Source organism: Porites lutea, chromosome 11, assembly GCF_958299795.1.
Source record: "Porites lutea chromosome 11, jaPorLute2.1, whole genome shotgun sequence".
Lineage (NCBI taxonomy): Eukaryota > Metazoa > Cnidaria > Anthozoa > Scleractinia > Poritidae > Porites > Porites lutea.
Window position 1 is genome coordinate 2,300,816 of NC_133211.1, and position 18,586 is coordinate 2,319,401.

Sequence of the window (18,586 nt, forward strand, 5' to 3'; positions counted from 1 at the left end):
CAATATGGATGATTTCTGCGCTAGTTCCTCAGTCTTTTAGCAGGAGGGTCGCGAAATGTCAGCCTCGCACCCAGGCCAGTTCGCGCTATCTGGGTGACCAGAGGAGGCTTGGAACGGAGCGCGATAGCGCCTCGACGAATTTTTCCCGACGAGCTTGGCAGGCGACGTCTCATCCAAAAACGCCGTGGACGACTGGGAACGAGGCTGGCGAAATGTCAGCTGTTTTTCTCAGGCTACCAAAGTGGAAAATATCAGAATATTCTTTAAATTCAGGTAGTTTAAAGAATATTATAGTATTTTTAGCTTTGACCAATAGGTTTAAGCTATTTTCTCAAATTTAAAAACCTCAGTTAATAGAACTGTTCATTAAATTCCTTACTCATTGTAGACGGACATTCATAACATTCTCTGTTGCAATGATCTCTTTGCCAGATTCAAGTGAGAAATCAGTAAGTGACGTCATTCATGATTTGACCAATTTGGGCTTTGAAGTTTGGGACACGTGCCTTGGTGATGAAGGGGTTACCCTACAAATATCTTAAACCTCCCCTCCCTTGCGACAGCAAGGTGAGTCGAGCTTCATAATAGTGCAAAATAAAAGGAAACTGTATAAAGATGAACATTTTATTTCAAAGCTTATGCATTTGTGTAGACAAAAGTATTTCATGCAATCTGCTCACTATTCTTAATTTAGTGACAAAACCTGCCACATAACAAGAAGAGTTGAGCTTTATAATAAATATTACACTTTTCTACTAATTGAAATTAAACCTGATCAAAACGTTGGATCGCTGCTTTCACGTTTACCCCAATGCAGGTTTTTTAATATTCTTCAATTTTACCCCGCATTCTGCTAGTTTTTAGCTTTGCTTTATCCGTTTTATGTTAGCAATTCTCTCTCTTATGTTTGAAAATAAATATTATTACAACAGCGGTTTTCTATAGATAATGCCTTAAAATGCTGTGTATATTTTGAAATGTGTCTTTATATGATACTTATTTCTAAGGAGGTTTTGTGAGAGATTATATTATTTCTACATGCGCTTAATCTGTTTATCCAAGCCTTAATGCTTTTCAATAATTATGACAATATTGTCGTCTTCAAATGCTGATATGTTATTTATACATGCGTGGGTGACTTGCGCAGTTCAATCTTTCACGTTAAAACTGTATCGAGCAGAGCTCTCCTCTTGTAGACTACAATTTGTCCCTTAGTTTCCTTTGGGAAGATAGTGCGAGAAAAAACGCGAACGCGCGTGAAAAAAGGTTTTTCTTCTCGCGCATAGCGAAACGTATTTCCGGTCGTCGCTTCTCTCTACCCGAAGAGGAGAGAAGCGACTACCGGAAGTTCTCAGGCTATTTTCACGTGTGCTCGTGTTTTTCGCGCGCTCTACTATCCCGAAAGAAACTAGATTACTACTGGAAGTCTTCGCTTTTCAACCCTTTAAACCCAAATATCAAAATTGAGATTCTCATTTACTGTCCCTATACTTTTTCAATAGAGGTAGTTTGGAGAATTTGTTGAAATATCAATTAGACCCATCTTCCCTGATCATGTTCTCAATTCTCATGACCACTCTGTTTTACAAAGGATTGATATTGCGAGGAGAAATTTGATGCTGATCGCTCTTAGGGTTTAAAGAGTTAATGTGTTAACTGTACTGTGGACCTTGTTGTGATTGAAAGTTATCAGCTCTATGATTTATTAGTAAGCTACTTTAGCAGTGGTTTCCTGTGAACCAAATGTTTCTCTTTTTTCGAGATTGTGTTCTCGTTGAAGCTACAGAATCGTCAATACTTAAATATGCGCTTAAAGTCACCTTCGAACAGTTTCCTTTTCTTCCTTTTTCCCAGTGTTTCTGTCCGTGAGCCACTGATTCTCCAGCATATTCACAACTTTCGGCATTCAGTCCATCGGAAGTCCTCGTTGCAACTTGGCTTCTCTATAACAAGCCCGTGGCAAGGGGAGCTCGTGTCAGCAGTCTTTCGCAGTGAACATCCGGGAATCAGAGTTCATCGCGCGGCTCGCAGCCATCCCCAAACCGCGTCCCATTCGGCGTTGAGGTCCTGGCACAGTTCTTTCAGAGTAGCCACGGTGGCGAAAACGCAGACCAATTTCAGCAACGTTACAATGGTCTGGTTCTTGGTTGTATTGGTTTCGTTTCTTCTCTGAACATTTGGGAACATTTCATTGCGGTATGTTTCCTCTATGACTTGTTTGGCCCCAGGCCACGCCCCGGGCCCCATGAGACGGTACTGGGCCGCACAGCAGGGTCCAAAAAAGCACTTGATGGCCAGGAGAGGGTCCCTGAAAAAGAGCCTTCCGAGGTTCGGTTTGCAGCCAATTAGATCTGCTATCTGATCTTTATATTCAATGCTGGATACCTGAAGATTAAATAACAAGAAATGGCTTCATGAATTGTGGTTGAAACAAGTGAACACATCTTTACATTTCATTCGCCATTTTAGAGAGGAAAAGAGGATACTGCAATTGTTTCTGGGATCGTTACTGGGGACGCCCCGGTCAGCGATTGGCAAATAGGCCTTTTTCAAAAATACCATAATACTCTTTGTTGTCCGTCCAAAATTAGCGTACGCATTATTTTCACTTTCTCTAGGAGCTTACTAGATCCCCAAGAGAAATTGAAAACAATGCTTATGTAAAATTTTAGAGGGACAGCAAAGAGTATTATGGTATGTTTGGAAGGGCTAGTAAGAGTCCCAGAAGTCTTTGCGAAAGTTAACTCAGTTTCCTTTGTTTCTTGTTCGGCGAATGGCGAATGCCTTACCTCATCATCATTTGCGTTTAAAAACTATAGTAATTATAGGTAACATTCCAAGCAGGCACAAAAAAAGTCAATTCTACGCGCTACGCGCTTGAAACGGTTTGCAAACCGTTTTCGTAATAGGAGTAAAACCTTTGACCTTCTGGTTACTAGTCCAAGAGCCCTACAACTGCACATCAGGGGACGCAAGGGGTTGAGAAGACCTTAGATAACAATGACTTCAACCAGGTTGGTGTCCAGCGGTTTTAGTAAAAAAAAGGGTTTGGGTGGGATGCTCAGTCTCGCGGGCTCATAAAACCTGGTCTCAAGGATTTTCAAGGGGTTGAGGCGCCTAAAAACATACTCCACGCTAATAGCTGCTAGGACTTGATTTGTATGATTCTGGTCTTATCGGTAGAGGACAAAGTGACACAATCGTGCAAGATTTCATGGTTTACTACAAAACAAGCTAGAAATAACTTTCGACACTCCTACCTGAATTGTCAGACGCCTTGAAGCAAAGAATGTTTCTCTAAGCAGCTTTTTCTCCAATCCTATGTCATGCAACATGGCCTCTCTGCTAGGTAACCTGGCCAGCCCCTTGAACACGCGTGTTGCCCACCGAGCCTGCAGCTCTGCCGCGGGAAAAAACGCACCGGAGGACTGGATCAGACCCACAAAGGCAAGGGTTGACTTAGGGTGGTGGGGTGGGAAGACTTGTTTGTAAAGAGACACTTGGTTGTCTTCAACAGGAAGGATGTAACTGTCTTTGAGAAACTCGAAATTGATATTGTAGCCCGTGCATGATATTACAGCGTCCACATGACTCAGCGAGGATCCGTCAGTGAATACGACACCTTGTCTGGTAAAATAGGAAATACCGGGTTTAAGCCTGATTGTCCCGGTGGCTATACGAAGAGGGAGGTCGTCGCTTATGACCGTAGGGGCGTTCAGAATTCCATGCCGTGGGAGAAGTCCGTAGGTATCATGATCGAATCTTTTCTGAGCGCTTCGCAGAGCCAACCATTCTTTAATCTTGTAGGGAAGGTTTTGAAAGAACCTTGTTTCCACGCGCTGATCCCATGGTAAGCCTCGCTTTTCCAGGCGGGAAATCACCCACGCCCCTCTGTGAGTGCTGAGGTAGACTTGGGAGGCGTGGCGGCTAAGTTCAACGGCGATGTCTGCAGCCGAATTGCCAAGACCTGCGTGGAGAATAATTAAAGCAAGGGTTAAAGCGTTTTTCTAACAAATGTGAAGACAGAACGGGACATCTCAGATGCTAAGCGATCTTCGTCCTAAGTAATTACATAATGAGACAAACGATGACATTTTTGTCCAGACACACACTTTGATTCTGTTCTCTCGATTTTGCTAACAACTATGTAATTCACGCCTTATATGCTATTAACGCTATTGGTATAATTACTCAGAGATTGCAAACCTCGCTCCCAGGTTTTTTCTCTCTGGGAACGTGATTGGAGATTTGCACGTTCTGATTGGTCGAGTGGATTGCGTCACATTTCCCTGCACTTGGCGGGAAAAGCGATCTTTAGATTCGAGGGTAAGGACGAGTACGAGGAGAAGATTTGACGTGAAGGTTTTTTTCGCGAATTAAAAATAGAGTCACCCAGGAAAGCTTCATTTTTCCTTTTTTCACCAGAAAGGGAACACGGTAAAATTTTATTGACGGAGAAAGCCTTCTCCCGATCGCAAAAACACTTCTAATTTTGACGGCTACCACACGTTTTCCCGCCAAAATGACGCTGGTTCACGCGCGCGCAGAAGCTCGCAGTGCATGCGGAGAAAATTTCGTTCTTCTTCGAAGTTCTTCGACCGTTCTTTGGCTTTACCAGATTCAGCGCAAACTATGAGCAACGCCAAGTACAGTGGAGGAAAATTGATCTCGAAAACCTCGTAAAGATGTCTCTTATTTTAGGAGGACAATTTCAGGTAAGATTTGATCGTTTAATGGCTGTAAAAAGTCTTTTACACTTTATGGTAAGCGGCCGACGCTAGCTAGTGAGAGACAACAACACAAAACTAACTTAAGTTAGCAAAACTTTCATCTCTTAGCATGTTTAACAGACAAGTTTCCCCAGTAGAACCTATTTACAGGAAAGGAGAAAGCACTGATGTAAACAAAATGATAAGTTTTCCGTCACAGGACAATTCAACAGTTTTAAAAGAAATATCGCATTTCCTGGTGTTTGTTGATATGAATGAAAATGGTGACGTTGTCTGCGGAAAACATCAAAACAACAACTTAATTCAAGGAATACGGTTTGAACCAATTTTTAAATAACTGGTTTAACTAACACAACCAATTCACAAAACAGTTCAAAGTGAGAAAAAAGGAGTTTTTGCCAAGTTCACAAACTGAACAATTCTTATTACAAAATCTTCACATTTCGAGCGCATCCCCATTTCTTCTCTGTACCATGGTTGTTTGAATGCAGCCTTCATGCGTAAACATTTTACAACAAACCGCTACAGAACTAACAATTCTAACTGTGGGTTTCCCTTTTTTCTCCTAAATTCGCCAGAATAATTATTCCAAATAATTATCCTGAATAATTATACCAAATAATTATTCACCACAGGTTCAGTACCTTGCCAATGTTATAGAGATGTAGAGATTTGTGCCATGTGACAACTTGTTAGTCGTTTGGTAAAAAAGAAGGTAATCTGACCCTATTTTAAAATCCATAAGAATTGCTTTAGACTGTTTTTATCTGCTCATAGTTCTGTCGTTTGCCCTGACTAGATGTTTTGCGAGCAGATCGATGCTGGGTAGTTTTAACATCAACTAAGAAACAATGAACTGACATGCAGTAAAAACCCACGCGTAAGAAGGCTATAATTTACCAGTTAGGCCCCTTCTAGACTATACAAGAACCTGTTAAGCAGAAAATTTGAAACAGATTTTTTGTCTATAATCTATATAAAAAATTTTACACACTTGAGCAAATATATAAGACGAGTCAATATTTAGGATCTTCTTTCGAGACATAGGTGTCTTATTACTCCAACTGCAATTGTAATTGTAGACAGGTTTTACCTAAGGAATGAGCTGAATGTCATTTAATACTCTTAGCCGCACATGTATTTATTTTTTCAACCTATTTAAAACGTAAATAGCCCAAATTGTTGCTAATTACCATTTATGTAAGACCCTGTTTAGGCTAACATGGCAAAATGTAGTTTCTTAGTTGTCGGTTTTTACTGTAATCCCCTATCACGTGAACTGCACGTGAATTAGCTCAAGAGACAAGAAAGCAATATTGGGTTAGCTTCGCTACATTAGTCCTTCACGTAGCCTGCTTCAAAAAAAAAAAAACTTGACATTTGCCAAAGAGAGGTGGTATTAGGCTTTCACTGGCCTTTTCAGTTTATATTCCGTTTACCAAGCTCTGTGATCAGTTTATTCAAATTACAACCAGTGATAGTCCCTGACCCGAGGGATACTGCTAGGAATTCTTGATGGGCGTGTGCCGCCCAGTTCACTGCATATTAACCCTTTTCATGATATTAGAACAAGACATTACATTACCTCGCCCGTTTTTAGACCTGCCTTCTAAAAGGTTTACTCGGGTGAGAACTCTCTACCTTGGCCGGGTGAGAAGTCAACTCACTGTTCTAGCATTTTGTTATTGTCGTTTAGTACTATTTGATATAGCCTACACGTCGGCTATATTTTACATTGAACGTTCCCATCTATTTGAAGCTATAAATACTGTTAGTAGACTCTCATGACGTTCTCATGGTTCTCTTTGAAGACCATGAGCGATATCAGCCCATAATGACAGTCTAAAAGCGTCCGTTAACCGGAGTAGGTTATCACAGTATCGATCGGTGCTCTGTTCCATAGATTTTACTATAATAGGGAGCGAAGAACTGGTCATTTGTCATACCAGAGTGTCACTTGAAGTACTTCGTTATATCAAGGTTTCATTGTACTGATATATCTAAGCATCGAAGACTTGAAAGTTACTCGCAATTGTATCAGATATTCAGTGCTTGTGGTGCAATTCTTTCTAAGGGTTTGATTTATCTCGTTTTTAAGCTACGAAACTGAACTATTACTCGCGTAAGTTATGTTTCTTTAAGAAAAAGGGGGTTTCACGCACAAATCTGTTTCTGTAACTCTGACTCGATTATCTCATTCTTAAAACCATAACTTATTAGCTCAGATTGATTTGTGGTAGTAGATAGGATTTAGCGTGATATTGTTTAGAAAATAGGCTTACATATGGGTTTTATATAATTGTAATGCCTCTTATGTAGTATACATAAAAAATATTTTACCTTGAACTTGATGTAATTAAAGGTCGGATTTTAGTAACAATATTTTGAGAACATTAGTTAATTTCGTCCATAATGGGTTAGTATTCTAATCAACATTCTCTTTTAACGTAAATGACTTAAGTAAGGCAAGGCTCTAAGAATTTCACCGCACTACTATTCGATCATTCTTGAAATTACTTGAGTATTGCTTGTATATTGGTCTCGACATGTTCTGAGTTTTTTCCAGTTTTTACTTAAGACGACCAGAGACAATACCAGTACAACGAAATTGTTATCTTATTTGTTTTCCAGAAGAATTATGAAAGAATCGTACTCATCGGTATGAAGGAGACTTACAGTGGGACTTACATCAGTTATTCTCTCGCTGGTTTAATTTCCTCGAATGTTTTTTTTTTAAAAATCATCTATAAGCGTACCGAAAGCCTAGTTGCCAAAGCGGTCAATCTTTGATTGTCATTGTTTTTATTGGCTACATAGCGCATTGATATTGAAAAATAGCCTCATAAAGCCTTAATACAAATATCGAGCGCGTCTCTTGATGACATCTCATGGTTTGACTACATACTTAAACATTTGAATACAGTAGAACCTCCATGTGCGTTCACCTCTAGTAAGAGACTCCCTCCCAGCCCGGCATAAGCGACCACAAATCCAAAACACCAAAAATTTCCCAGTCAAAATCGTACAGTCGGAACCTCTCGTAAACGACCACATCTCGTAAGAAACCGCGACCACGTTTTGGGATATGGTTTTATCATTTTCCATTGTTTTTAACCTCTTGTAAACGAACGCCTCACACATGATCTGATCTCTTAGTTCGCTGTGTGATCCTGTATGTACTTAGCCTGTGTAGCAGGCGCTTTGGAAGTAACGGGGGCGAGAAGGAACGGGGTTCGCGAGGGAAGCACGCGATGAGTGTTTGATGTCAAATCGTTCCTTTGTGAATGCCCCTTGAACCCTTCAACTTTTCTTTGAGATTTTAGCCACATAGTCCCATTGAATTAGAGAACTCCAAGATCTGACCTTCGAGTATACCATTTAGTGGTGTTAACAAGACCTTCACTTCCTTTTATTGTGCCACATGTTTACAAACGATCCCGTGTTTTCTTTCATTGACAGTTTTCTTGCCTAACGAGAACACTTATCCCCTCGGGAACCCTCAACCAATAGGAATTTTTCGCACTCTCAGAAAGCGAGTAAAAACAATTTTCATGGGCCTCTCGGGCAGGCGTTCCCTCTCCCCACGCGTGTCTCCCTCGCGCGCCCCGTTCTTTCTCGCATCCATTTCTTCCGAGCGCCTTCTAGGTAGGCTAGTATGTATTACACTAGTCGGAGCATACCAAGAACTTTTAGCCATAACATAGAACTAACAACACCTAGGTAACTCCGAAATTGCATGCGATAAATCCTCTACCAAAATGTAGATGTGTGCAGACTTCTTCTCGGAAGAGACCCTCGATGTGGTTCGATTCTAGTTGTAGACCAGGTTCCATGACCGACCAATAAATCGTTGCCCGGGTTCTCCCCCAAGTATGTTAGGGGATGTATAGCTTGCTTGGCCTATTAACGAGAAAGATACCAAGACTCTCAGTCTGTTCTTCTACCTTTATTCTTCTCGGCCTTCAACAGGCACAACAACACTTCTTCTTCTTCTAACAAGCAAGCCCATCATTAGCGAATTAAATAATCAGATTATAGATGTGTTTGGCTTAGCTGACTGTGAGAACTTTCCATTACATATGCTGTCGCTTAAATTCGTGGAGAATAAAATACATTGTCGTGATTTACAAGTACCAATGAACCAATTGAATGCGAGCGGTAAAACTTAGAACTTTATTTACAGAGCTGTTAACATCTGGAACAACTTAGGTGACAATTTAAAAGCCTGCTCCTCGTTAAAACGTTTTAAAAACTTAATGAAGAACCATTTGATTTCTGAACAATAGTTTTAATGTCAAATATTTCCTTTATACTTAAGTTTTTATTTTATAAATAGTGTCTGAAAAGCCCCAAGGGGAACTACTATTAAAGTGTGTTTTTAAAACTGCTCCGTAGGAACAATCATACAAAACAGGAACGGCTTCAGTGTAGGTAGAACTCAAGGTCAGCTATAATCCCCCAGTGGCGGATCCAAGGGGAGGGACCCGGGGTTTCGGCCCTCTCCCCCTTAATTTTTGACCAAATTGAGGCCCGAAGGGCCAAAAAAAAAATTTTGGAGACTGCTCCCCCTTTATATCTAAGGGTCTGGATGACCGCCCCTCCCCTCTTATCTCAAGGTCTGGATTCTGCACTGTCCCCAAACATGCCTACTTCAAGAAGAACTACAATTAAGTTAAACGAATCTTCCAAATGTAGATGATACAACTCAAAAACTCAGGAACTATTCGTGTGAGCTATGGTTTGAATTTCCTTGGACTATGACTGTTTACCAAGAAGCCAGCGCGTACTACAAAAAGAATCACTCGGATACCCTAAACATAAGAAAAACCTGAAAAATACCAAAACTCAAAAACAAAACTAAAAGCAACTGCTTCGTAACATAATTGAGCACCATAAATTCCTTCCCGCGTCAGAGAGCGCAGTTGGATTCCATGGATAACGTTATGTTATCCACGTTCACTGAAAGACAACAACCTTGCGAGGCCCTTAGCAGATTTATAGCGCTTTGTACACTAGGCAGTTTTTGACGTATTCATATTTGGTGTTTATCGCTCATTAGTTAATTCTTAATTCTTGGCAGAAATGAACAAGTTGCATGTCGAATTTCAAGTTCTCAATAATAAGTTGCACAAGAAAAAATCTTCCTAATAATACTAATTTTATTTCAATAGGCCTTAAAGCTCTAGTCCCAGTTATCGCTCTCCGATTGTTCTACAGCTGTATTAGACAATTATCTTAGCCGGGGATTCTTTGATAATTTTAACGGAGGTCCCCTTTATCCTCTCTTCATTCAGATCATGGGGACGGCGCAAAGAGATGTGGAGTAGAAAAAAAACAGCGAGGGGGTGGGGTAGGGGGTCTGGAACAGCTTGAATAAATTCCACTCGGCACCTCCTCGGCTCAAATTAAAAATGTAATTTTCTGCATGCCGGCAGTGCTCGTGTATATCGATGGGCAATTCCACGCCAGACAATGAAATTTTGAATTTTTTAAAATAAAATTTTGCGCAATGAAACTTATACCAACAGAAAGCTGAAACAATGGGCTGTTTGAAATTACTGAGATCTTGTGCGTCTTATCCATGTGCTTAATGTGAGAAGGCATGAAGTCCAGAGAATTTGAATCCCATTATATTTGGAATTTTTGGAAGGAAATTTTAAACCAAGTTTAACATCTAAGAAAACATTACAATTAACATAAAAGTATGTGTGTATAACCTTTGCCTTACACTATCATTTCGCCATAAATAATTATCCAGCTACTGACACTTTCCTAAGAAAATTGAAATTGAATTTGTGTGGCGGACATTACGTAATGTCCACAACATTAAGGTACCTATTTTCAGTTCCTGTACGCAGTGCACTGTATTTTCATTTGCTATTGATGCTGCTCAGTTAGTCTGATGTATACTCTATTTTAATCTCAAAACATTTCCTGGGTGGGTTTTCTTTGCTCAGAAATTATAAGTTGAAAAGTGTTGCGGACATTACACATGTTAGATTTTTCATTTATTTAGGCTGTTGCAGATATTTACTTCTTACTAACTCTGAATTAGATTCAGACAACAGCCTACTTAACGCTAAATTCCTTTTTATTGATATACAAATGTAAATGGCAAATTAAAAATAGCTGGTGGCTTTTCCGTAATGTCCAAAAAGGTTGAATTTAACTTACAAACTATTAAAAACACTCTAAAAAATTAATGATTTCTGTGATAATCTTGAAAATGGGCAAACGTAGTGATTTTCGAATTAGTTCCTTCCATGAAGTAGCATAGATGCATGATGAATTTTGCAGTTTAACAGAAAAACTGAAAAATATCGTGAAGAGTTTATATGGTTTTGGAAGACGCTGTCACAAAATTACAGACATTTGTATGGATCTTTAACCATGTTCCAAGAGTCATAACTTGATCCTTGTTTGACTTTAGAGCACCAAACCTGGTCAAATAACAAATGTCAACATGAACTTTTATATGGTGGTGTCAGTTTATCGATTAGTTTAAATTTGAAACTTGCCCCAGCTCCCTATGCAACTCCAAAATGGCCAATTGAGTAGCTGGTCAGGGGTTCTGTACTGCTGAGCATGCTCAGAACAGTTTGTAAGCATGCTTTTTGAGGAAAACCACTTAACGTCATTGTTTCTTCTGCAAACTTGAATTAGTATTATTTTGTTATGTAGAATTTGTACAATAATATGTAGTGAACAATGTCCAGTTTTAGTGCAAATTTACAGTTTATGTCTTTAAGTCAGACTGAATGACAAAATATGATAATTTCAGTAGCTAAATCAGTTTTAGAAAAAACAAAATAATCTCCTCACTACTGAGAACGTTTTTTTTTTCTCAAAACATTTACTTGAAATGTAATCAAATTAATTTTGAAATTATTTTAAGGAGTCAGTACAGCTGAAAAACATCTGGCTTGTATTGCGTGATACTAGGTCTCAGGAGGAGATTATATAATATTATAATAGAACATAAAAAAAGTGAATGATAACTTCACAGCTTCATTTTTAGAGAAGTAACTACAGAACAATAGGACATAGCCACAGTCAGCAACACTGACTAGAAAATGAATGATAAAAAATGTGTTCCCAAAAATTAAATGTCCGCAAAACAAACTTTTGTTTGTAGAATCATTGGAACAAGGTTGCATGGAATTTTTCTTTTTGACAGTTGAAAAATTTAATTATTGTCATGTTTTGAAGGCACAATTATTTTCTGCTCAAGGTTAAAAATTCACAGGAAAATCTCTTTAAAGAAAGTTACTTTAAAAAGTAGTTGTATAAATTGTAATGTCCAAAACACACTTTCTTCAACTCATACCTTCAAGGTCTTGAGAGCTAACCAAAGCATCTTTTTAGTAGGTACAAAGGGAACACTAAAAATACTTTCTAGATATGTTTGAACACCCTTAATGAACATTTTGACATCTAAATTGGGGTTTAAAATATTAATTTTAGTATCTGAATGTAATGTCCGCAACATGGAATCACCCCAATAAGTTAAAAATTAAGTAAATGAAAATGTAGATATTTACGTATTATTTTATCAAGGTTTCTGATCTGAGTTAAGAAAAACCATTCTAGTAAAAGTTGTCATTCTTAAAACTTGTACGATTTAAGTCAATGCTCCTTTTATTTTTTTCATTACTTGTACGATTCAAGTCGATGTTCCTTTTTTATTATTTTTTTCATTAGCATTTAAAAAAAAGGAGAAAGGAAAGAACTGTCATGTATTAAACTATAAAGAACAACAGCAATACAAAAACTAGGTCGCGCCCGTTCAGTTACGATGTGAGATGAGGATCTAAATATGTTATTTCGAAAAGGCATGAGTCGGTTTACTTAATTTTCTTCAAGGTAATAAACATTCAACGGATACATTTTGTGTTCGTTATGCTTCCGAATTCTCATTGCCGAAAGTAGTGAATTAAGCTCGAAACTGAAAGAAGAAAGAATAACAATTATAGCTTTGAATGAATGATTATCTCTGGCGCTCAGCAATTCACGCAAAGTGCCTGAAAAGTAATGCCTAGATACCGGCCCAAAATGCTGTTGTGTTCACACCTCGAGTACCTGACATGTATTTGTTAGTACATTTGCTACATTTCGCCCTGTCAAAGACGCCATTTTGAGTCGTGAGCGTAGTAGGGAGTACAAAGTAGTGGATTTTTTCAGAACAAGAGAAAACGTATGTACATATGGACCCGGCGCTCACTTCACCGCCCGAGTACTGAGGTCGGGGTAGAAGGTCTATCTTGTACTTTGGCACCAGCACAGTGCCGCAATTCCGAGCGTGGACACTTTAAAAAAAAGGGTGTGTTCACAATACAGTCGACTCCCGATAACTCGAACCTTCAAGGGAAATCGAAAAAAGTTCGAGTTATCGGGAATTCGAGTTATCGGGAGCTAGAAGAAAATAGCCGGGAGTAAGAAAAAGAACAGTTTTAACTGAACAGTGAACATTTTAATCACATTTAATTGTAGAAATGTTAAGTGAAAATTAAAAGATACTTCTAGATTATAAATCAGAACGTAACGTAACAAAACATTGTCTAACTAGAGCATTCGTTTTACTGTTTGAGAAATAAAACTGTTTCACGTTAGATATGAGACAATCAACACCAGCCTCCACCAGTAAACTATACTCCTACCGCACGTAAATGGGAAAATTCTAAATTCACTGTTTCGGACGCCAGTAGACTGTTTTTTTCCCCGACTTTTTAAGGGCTCAAAACATGGTTCGAGTTATCGAGGGAAAAATTATATAGAGATGATCTGAGGGGAAACAAAAACTACTTCGAGTTAGCGGGAGGTTCGAGTTATCGAGGGTAAAATTACAGTAAATGTATGGGAATTCCAGGAGAAATCGATTCTGGTTCGAGTTAGTGCGAGGTTCGAGTTAGCGAGGGTTCGAGTTTTCGGGAACTGTAGTGTCCAGTGAGTACTTTACTCGGCAACGTACCCGGTTACCAGGTGTGAACCGTTCCTTAGCAACCACGATTATCTGCGCAAACTTTGTTTTATCTCTTTTTAACTTGCAACTGTACATTCACTTGAATTTATTTTAGGGATCAGGCGAGAGGAAAAAATCATCGTGAATAAAAGGAACCTGTCAGGGCTGGAAATAAACTTGAAAAATAAACAAGACCAGATAATCTTAGTTTAATAAATGAGTTTAGGATAGTAAACGGATAGTATTTTCTGTTTGCCGATAAGAAATCATACAAAAGAACTTGATTTTTGGGAAGGTTCTTGGTGAATCACCAAATGACGTAATACAAAATTGAAAAGACTCTAACCTATACCCACACCATAAAACAAAAGGGAACCAACAATGGTTTCCGCTACACCTAGAAACATCCAATTTTTGCAAGTGATTTTCTTGCTCTTCCTTGATTCTAGATTAATCTCCCAGAGAAGAGAAAACTAATTTAATAAATAGTCAATTAATGTTATTACGTCTGGTTTAGTTTTAACAACAAAATTTCACACAAATTCTATATATTAGTTAAGTAATTAAACAAATGATCATGGTGTTTGATAGGCATCAACAAGTGAAAAAAGCTACTTGAAAGTCAAGAATTTTATGTGATACGAGTCACTCAGAAAGGATTGAAATCGGTTACAAAACAAAAAAGCCGGCTTGCCCTAAAACATAGTCATCGGCTATGAGAACTACCTTTTTGAAGCCCTCTGTGTGGTGCTAGTAATGACCTAACGTTAAGCTCTATCGAAGATACTAAGTTTATTTCGTAAAAGTACAAGCTTTTTTCAATCGTTTGAAACTTACCTATGACAACAACAACTTTGTTTTCATATCCGCGGTAGCTCTTGTACGCATGGCTGTGCAACTTTTGTCCCTGAAATGCATCAATCCCTTTAAAAGCCGGAAAATATGGCTTTGACAGGTGCCCATTACAAATCATAACAGCATCAAAAATGCTTTCTGTCACGTTTCCGTTGATATCCTTGTGGGAAACTCTCCATTGGCCTGTATTCCTGTGATTCGGGGTGCGGCTTATATCGAGTACAGTCACGTTAAAGCGAATGTGCTTTGACAGTTTGAAATTCTCAGCGTACATCTGCAGGTATTCCACGACGTGATCACGCGGCATGAACGGCGGGAAATACTTCGGAGCGGGAAAATCCGAGAAACAGGTCATCTCTTTGCTAGTGTTGATGACTGTTGACTCATAAACCGACCCACTTTTCACGTTTGTATCCATTTCTTGGTCGTGGGAAAATTTCCACAGACCGCCGATACTAGAGCTTTTCTCAAAGCAAACTGGCTCGAGTCCTTCATCTAAACAGCATTTTATAGAAGCTAAACCGCTTACCCCGGCGCCAATTATTGCAATTTTCATCGTTAACTTTTCGACTATACGCGACGCCTCTTGCTTTGGGCGTTCGTTAAAGTCCTTCGTTTGCGGAACGTGTGTCTCGAGTGTGTAGCTCTTCTAGGTTAAAATGAAACTAATAGCTCTCTTGAAAAGGGTTTTGTCATAATTAACTCTTCCTTTCTTTATATTGCCCTCTATGAGTTAAAATTCTTTGTTTTGTCGATATTACCGACTGTGGCTCTTTTGTAATGAAGAATCAGGAGATATTTAAAGATATTGCTTTTGAATGTTCGTCAGTAACAATACCGCCTGCGAGGAGATTACTCGAGATATACACATACTCGAAATAATAGAAATTCTAGAAAACAGCCAAACCAAGTCCTTCTTGTACATCATATCCAATCTTGATACGACTAGAAAGAACCAACGTAAAAGTGAAACAAGTATACGTGACTCACGTGGGTGAAAATAAAGGCTTTTTACACCTTAGGTGAAAACAATAGATTCTTTGCACCAAACTTTTAACGATTAAATACTGATTGCGGTGCAGAGGAGAGGCCATTAAAAGTTCTATTTACTCACGTCGTATGCACTCCAAATATTTTTGTATTCCCGACTTTTACTGCCAATTAACATTATTTTCAGACAGGTCGCATTTGTGTTGTTCAGTTTCATCTATTCTTGGATTCTTGCTTGCAGCAAATCAATATATCGCTTATCGCGTTAACAAAAGTTAATGGTTTGTTATGTATACATTAAGACACAAACTACATTTTAAACGGCCTTTATGAACAACAAAACCTGAATACCATCAGGTGCACGGAAACTATTTTCCAAAGCGATTTTTCAAACATGCAAATTAGGTAGGTAGTGCTTGGAGCGAACAAACCATGCCAACAAGCACTGACTATATTGATCGTGTAAATTGTTATTTCATTTCACTCCGGCACCAAAATTGGCAGAGAGGGACAAACGCCTAGCTTAAATCTCGCTGCCAGTGTCAGATCACCATAAATTGAACTTAGCGAAAGATTCAGTGTTTCTGTCATCGCCACCACCTTCTTTGAGGCCGCAAAAAAACAAAACAAAACAAAAATCGCAAGATTCTGCACTGAGTTACTTTGCTTTTCACTCCTCTGCGTAGGACTCAAATCAATCACCGCACACTGCACTCATAATTTGACTTTAGAGTATTTTAGTAATTATAAGTCCCATTTGTTTTCAGCCAGTTTGACAATGTATTGGGTGGTCGACTGACCAAATTTAAATACTATGTAATACTGTGTCGAGGGTAAAGTGGTACTGAATTGTTCTAAAATATTAGAAGAGCTGAAATCAACTTATATGATAACCTTTCACCCAAAAAACCACAAATATGACTATTGTCCGTGATTTAGTATTTTAGTTTCTTAACCTGTGTATTTTTTTGAGAAGATGATGAAGGTACAAAGTCATAAACCTGGTCCCTGTTGTTCAAACATCGGATAGCACTATCCACCAGTTAAATCCGGCAGTATTCAGCCAGGGAAACCGATTGCGCAATCCAGTGGCTAACGTTATCCACATTTTGAACAACTGGGGCCGGCCAAGAACAGCCCGCTTGAAAAAAGAATAATGACAACTAAAAGATTTTTCACCAGTTATTTTGTGTGGAAAAAAATTTGTTTTCGTATTAGGCAACTTGTCGGCAACTTTTCACAGAGTTCCGCCGTACCTCAAACATAATTATTTCTTTTTGTTTCTCCGCTTTTTCACTTCGCCCAGTGCGTAATAAGACTAATCATGGTTTGTTCTACTTCCTGCAAGATGACGATAATCTACGTCAGTAAATATTTGTTTACGCAAGTAAAGTAGTGTGAGGTTTCCGGATAACATGATCGACAATTGAAAGATATGGCCATTAAAAATTGTCACGGCAGAGATGAAGTTAAGTCAAGCTTAAGCCTCAAGTTAACTCTGCACCTATTTATTAATCGCTGAAAGCAAGTGGAGCGTTGTGTTAACAATTTTTGTACCATGCAAATAGAATGTATTGTTGTGGTTATCTCAGCTTTAACTGCAACTTGGTTATTTGTGGATGCGCAGATAGGGAGGTTCCAAGAATCGTGCAAATTTTTTTTGGGACCAATCATTACCCGCCTGGAGTTAGGCACGTGTTCACGTTTTTTCCCGCGCAAGGAGTCGGCCACGTGCGTTAGCCTCGTGTTCTGTTTGGTTCAGCTTGTGTTGTTTGCTCCTGTTGAGATTGTAATCGGTCAGCGCGAGAACTTAGATCAGAGACAAGAAATTATAAGGGGATTTGTTACTTGCGTTTGAAAGTACTGTGAGTTGGATCTAGGAAATCAGGTAGAGTAGCTTAAATTGTTTCCATTGAAGAATGTAAATACCGTCGATCAACATTGTTAACTGTCAAATCAAGGAACCTAAAGGTGAGCAAATCATGGACAATTATCGCTGCCCTCCTACGCGTCTGCGTTAAAGTAGACCTAAAAACAATTACTGCGCCGGGCCGGAAATGGAGCCACTTGTTTCTTGAGTCTGAACGGCTGCACTATCTATCAAGATTAGATGACTTCCGTTTCTTGAAGGTAGATAAGACTGGATAAGTCAAGGCTATGGCGGAAAGGTTAAATCTATTTTTGGAACTATGCTTTGTGCTTCCTTCCCCAACATCTAACATTGTAATGCAAAGGGTGGCTTTGTGTAATAATATGTTTCACTTTAAGCATCCCCGACTCTAGTGTTTCAAGTGTGTTATGTATTATATCGTTACGGTATTTTAAAGTTTAATTAACCTGATTTATTTCGAGTTTCTTATCTCCCATCGTTCTGGCTTAAAGGTGGCGATGAGACTTTGAGCGCCGTTAATTCAAATGAGGTCCCTGTTTTAACCAAAAAATCTCGCAGAAAACTCCGTGTCTTTACGGGCTCCTGCGTCGATGTGTTATCAAGTTGGAATAGATTTCTTAAAATAACATGAATTTCGGACCAATATATTTCCATGCACTTCTCCTGAAAATTATATGTAAGTTAGTCATGTCCACGCGCGACGTTGATTTCAAGTTGAAAAATGCAGCCTTGCCAATTTCAAAAACTATAGTTTACGCATTAAGCAAACAAAACAACAACAACAAAATTGAACGAATCCATAGATCCCCTGCAGAATATATTGTAAAGGGGAATGTTTCGGAATGGAAAACTGTACGCCAAACGCTGAGTAAGTTTGGGCCTTCTTTAACATCTATCCCGCGATAATGTCAAAGTACACTATTAGATATTACAACAAAATCGAAAGAAGCAAGCCGTAGAGCTATGGTAAAACGGGCAACAAAATTGTGCAAGTTAATGAACAGCAAGGTTGCGTGGTTTACCACCTACGATTAACAAATCAAACCAGTGTCTAGAGATTAGATGTACTTTATGCAACAATTCAGTTTTGCAACCTGCAACAATTAATTTGTTGCAAGACAGGTTTGATTCGTCGGTGGTAAACGGACGCAACATCACTTT

General features: G+C 38.9%; 2 protein-coding genes across 2 annotated transcripts in view; one reads left to right on the forward strand and one right to left on the reverse strand.

The window, feature by feature from the left end:
• Positions 1-2,419, forward strand: part of LOC140952024 (mevalonate kinase-like) — a 15,517-nt gene extending 13,098 nt beyond the window's left edge. Inside the window, exons 10-11 of the mRNA XM_073401422.1 lie at positions 433-567; positions 1,855-2,419. Of these exons, the coding sequence (XP_073257523.1) occupies positions 433-542 (110 nt within the window). The 3' untranslated portion in view covers positions 543-567; positions 1,855-2,419. The remainder of the gene's footprint in view (positions 1-432; positions 568-1,854) is intronic.
• Positions 611-15,208, reverse strand: LOC140952023 (dimethylaniline monooxygenase [N-oxide-forming] 2-like). Its single transcript, XM_073401421.1, has 3 exons — positions 14,527-15,208; positions 3,261-3,967; positions 611-2,385 (listed from the first exon to the last, which is right to left on the reverse strand). The coding sequence occupies exons 1-3, from the start codon at positions 15,098-15,100 to the stop codon at positions 2,014-2,016; spliced, it is 1,653 nt and encodes a 550-aa protein (XP_073257522.1). The 5' UTR covers positions 15,101-15,208; the 3' UTR covers positions 611-2,013.
• Positions 15,209-18,586: the final 3,378 nt, after the last annotated feature.

Bases quoted from the DNA above. Each gene is read 5' to 3' on its own strand.
- LOC140952023 (XM_073401421.1), bottom strand. From the start codon at position 15,100: ATGAAAATTGCAATAATTGGCGCCGGGGTAAGCGGTTTAGCTTCTATA. The intron at 3,968-14,526 runs GTAAGTTTCAAA...TTCTCCACGCAG, and splicing joins CAAAGTTGTTGTTGTCATAG to GTCTTGGCAATTCGGCTGCA. The intron at 2,386-3,260 runs GTAGGAGTGTCG...TTTAATCTTCAG, and splicing joins CAAGGCGTCTGACAATTCAG to GTATCCAGCATTGAATATAA.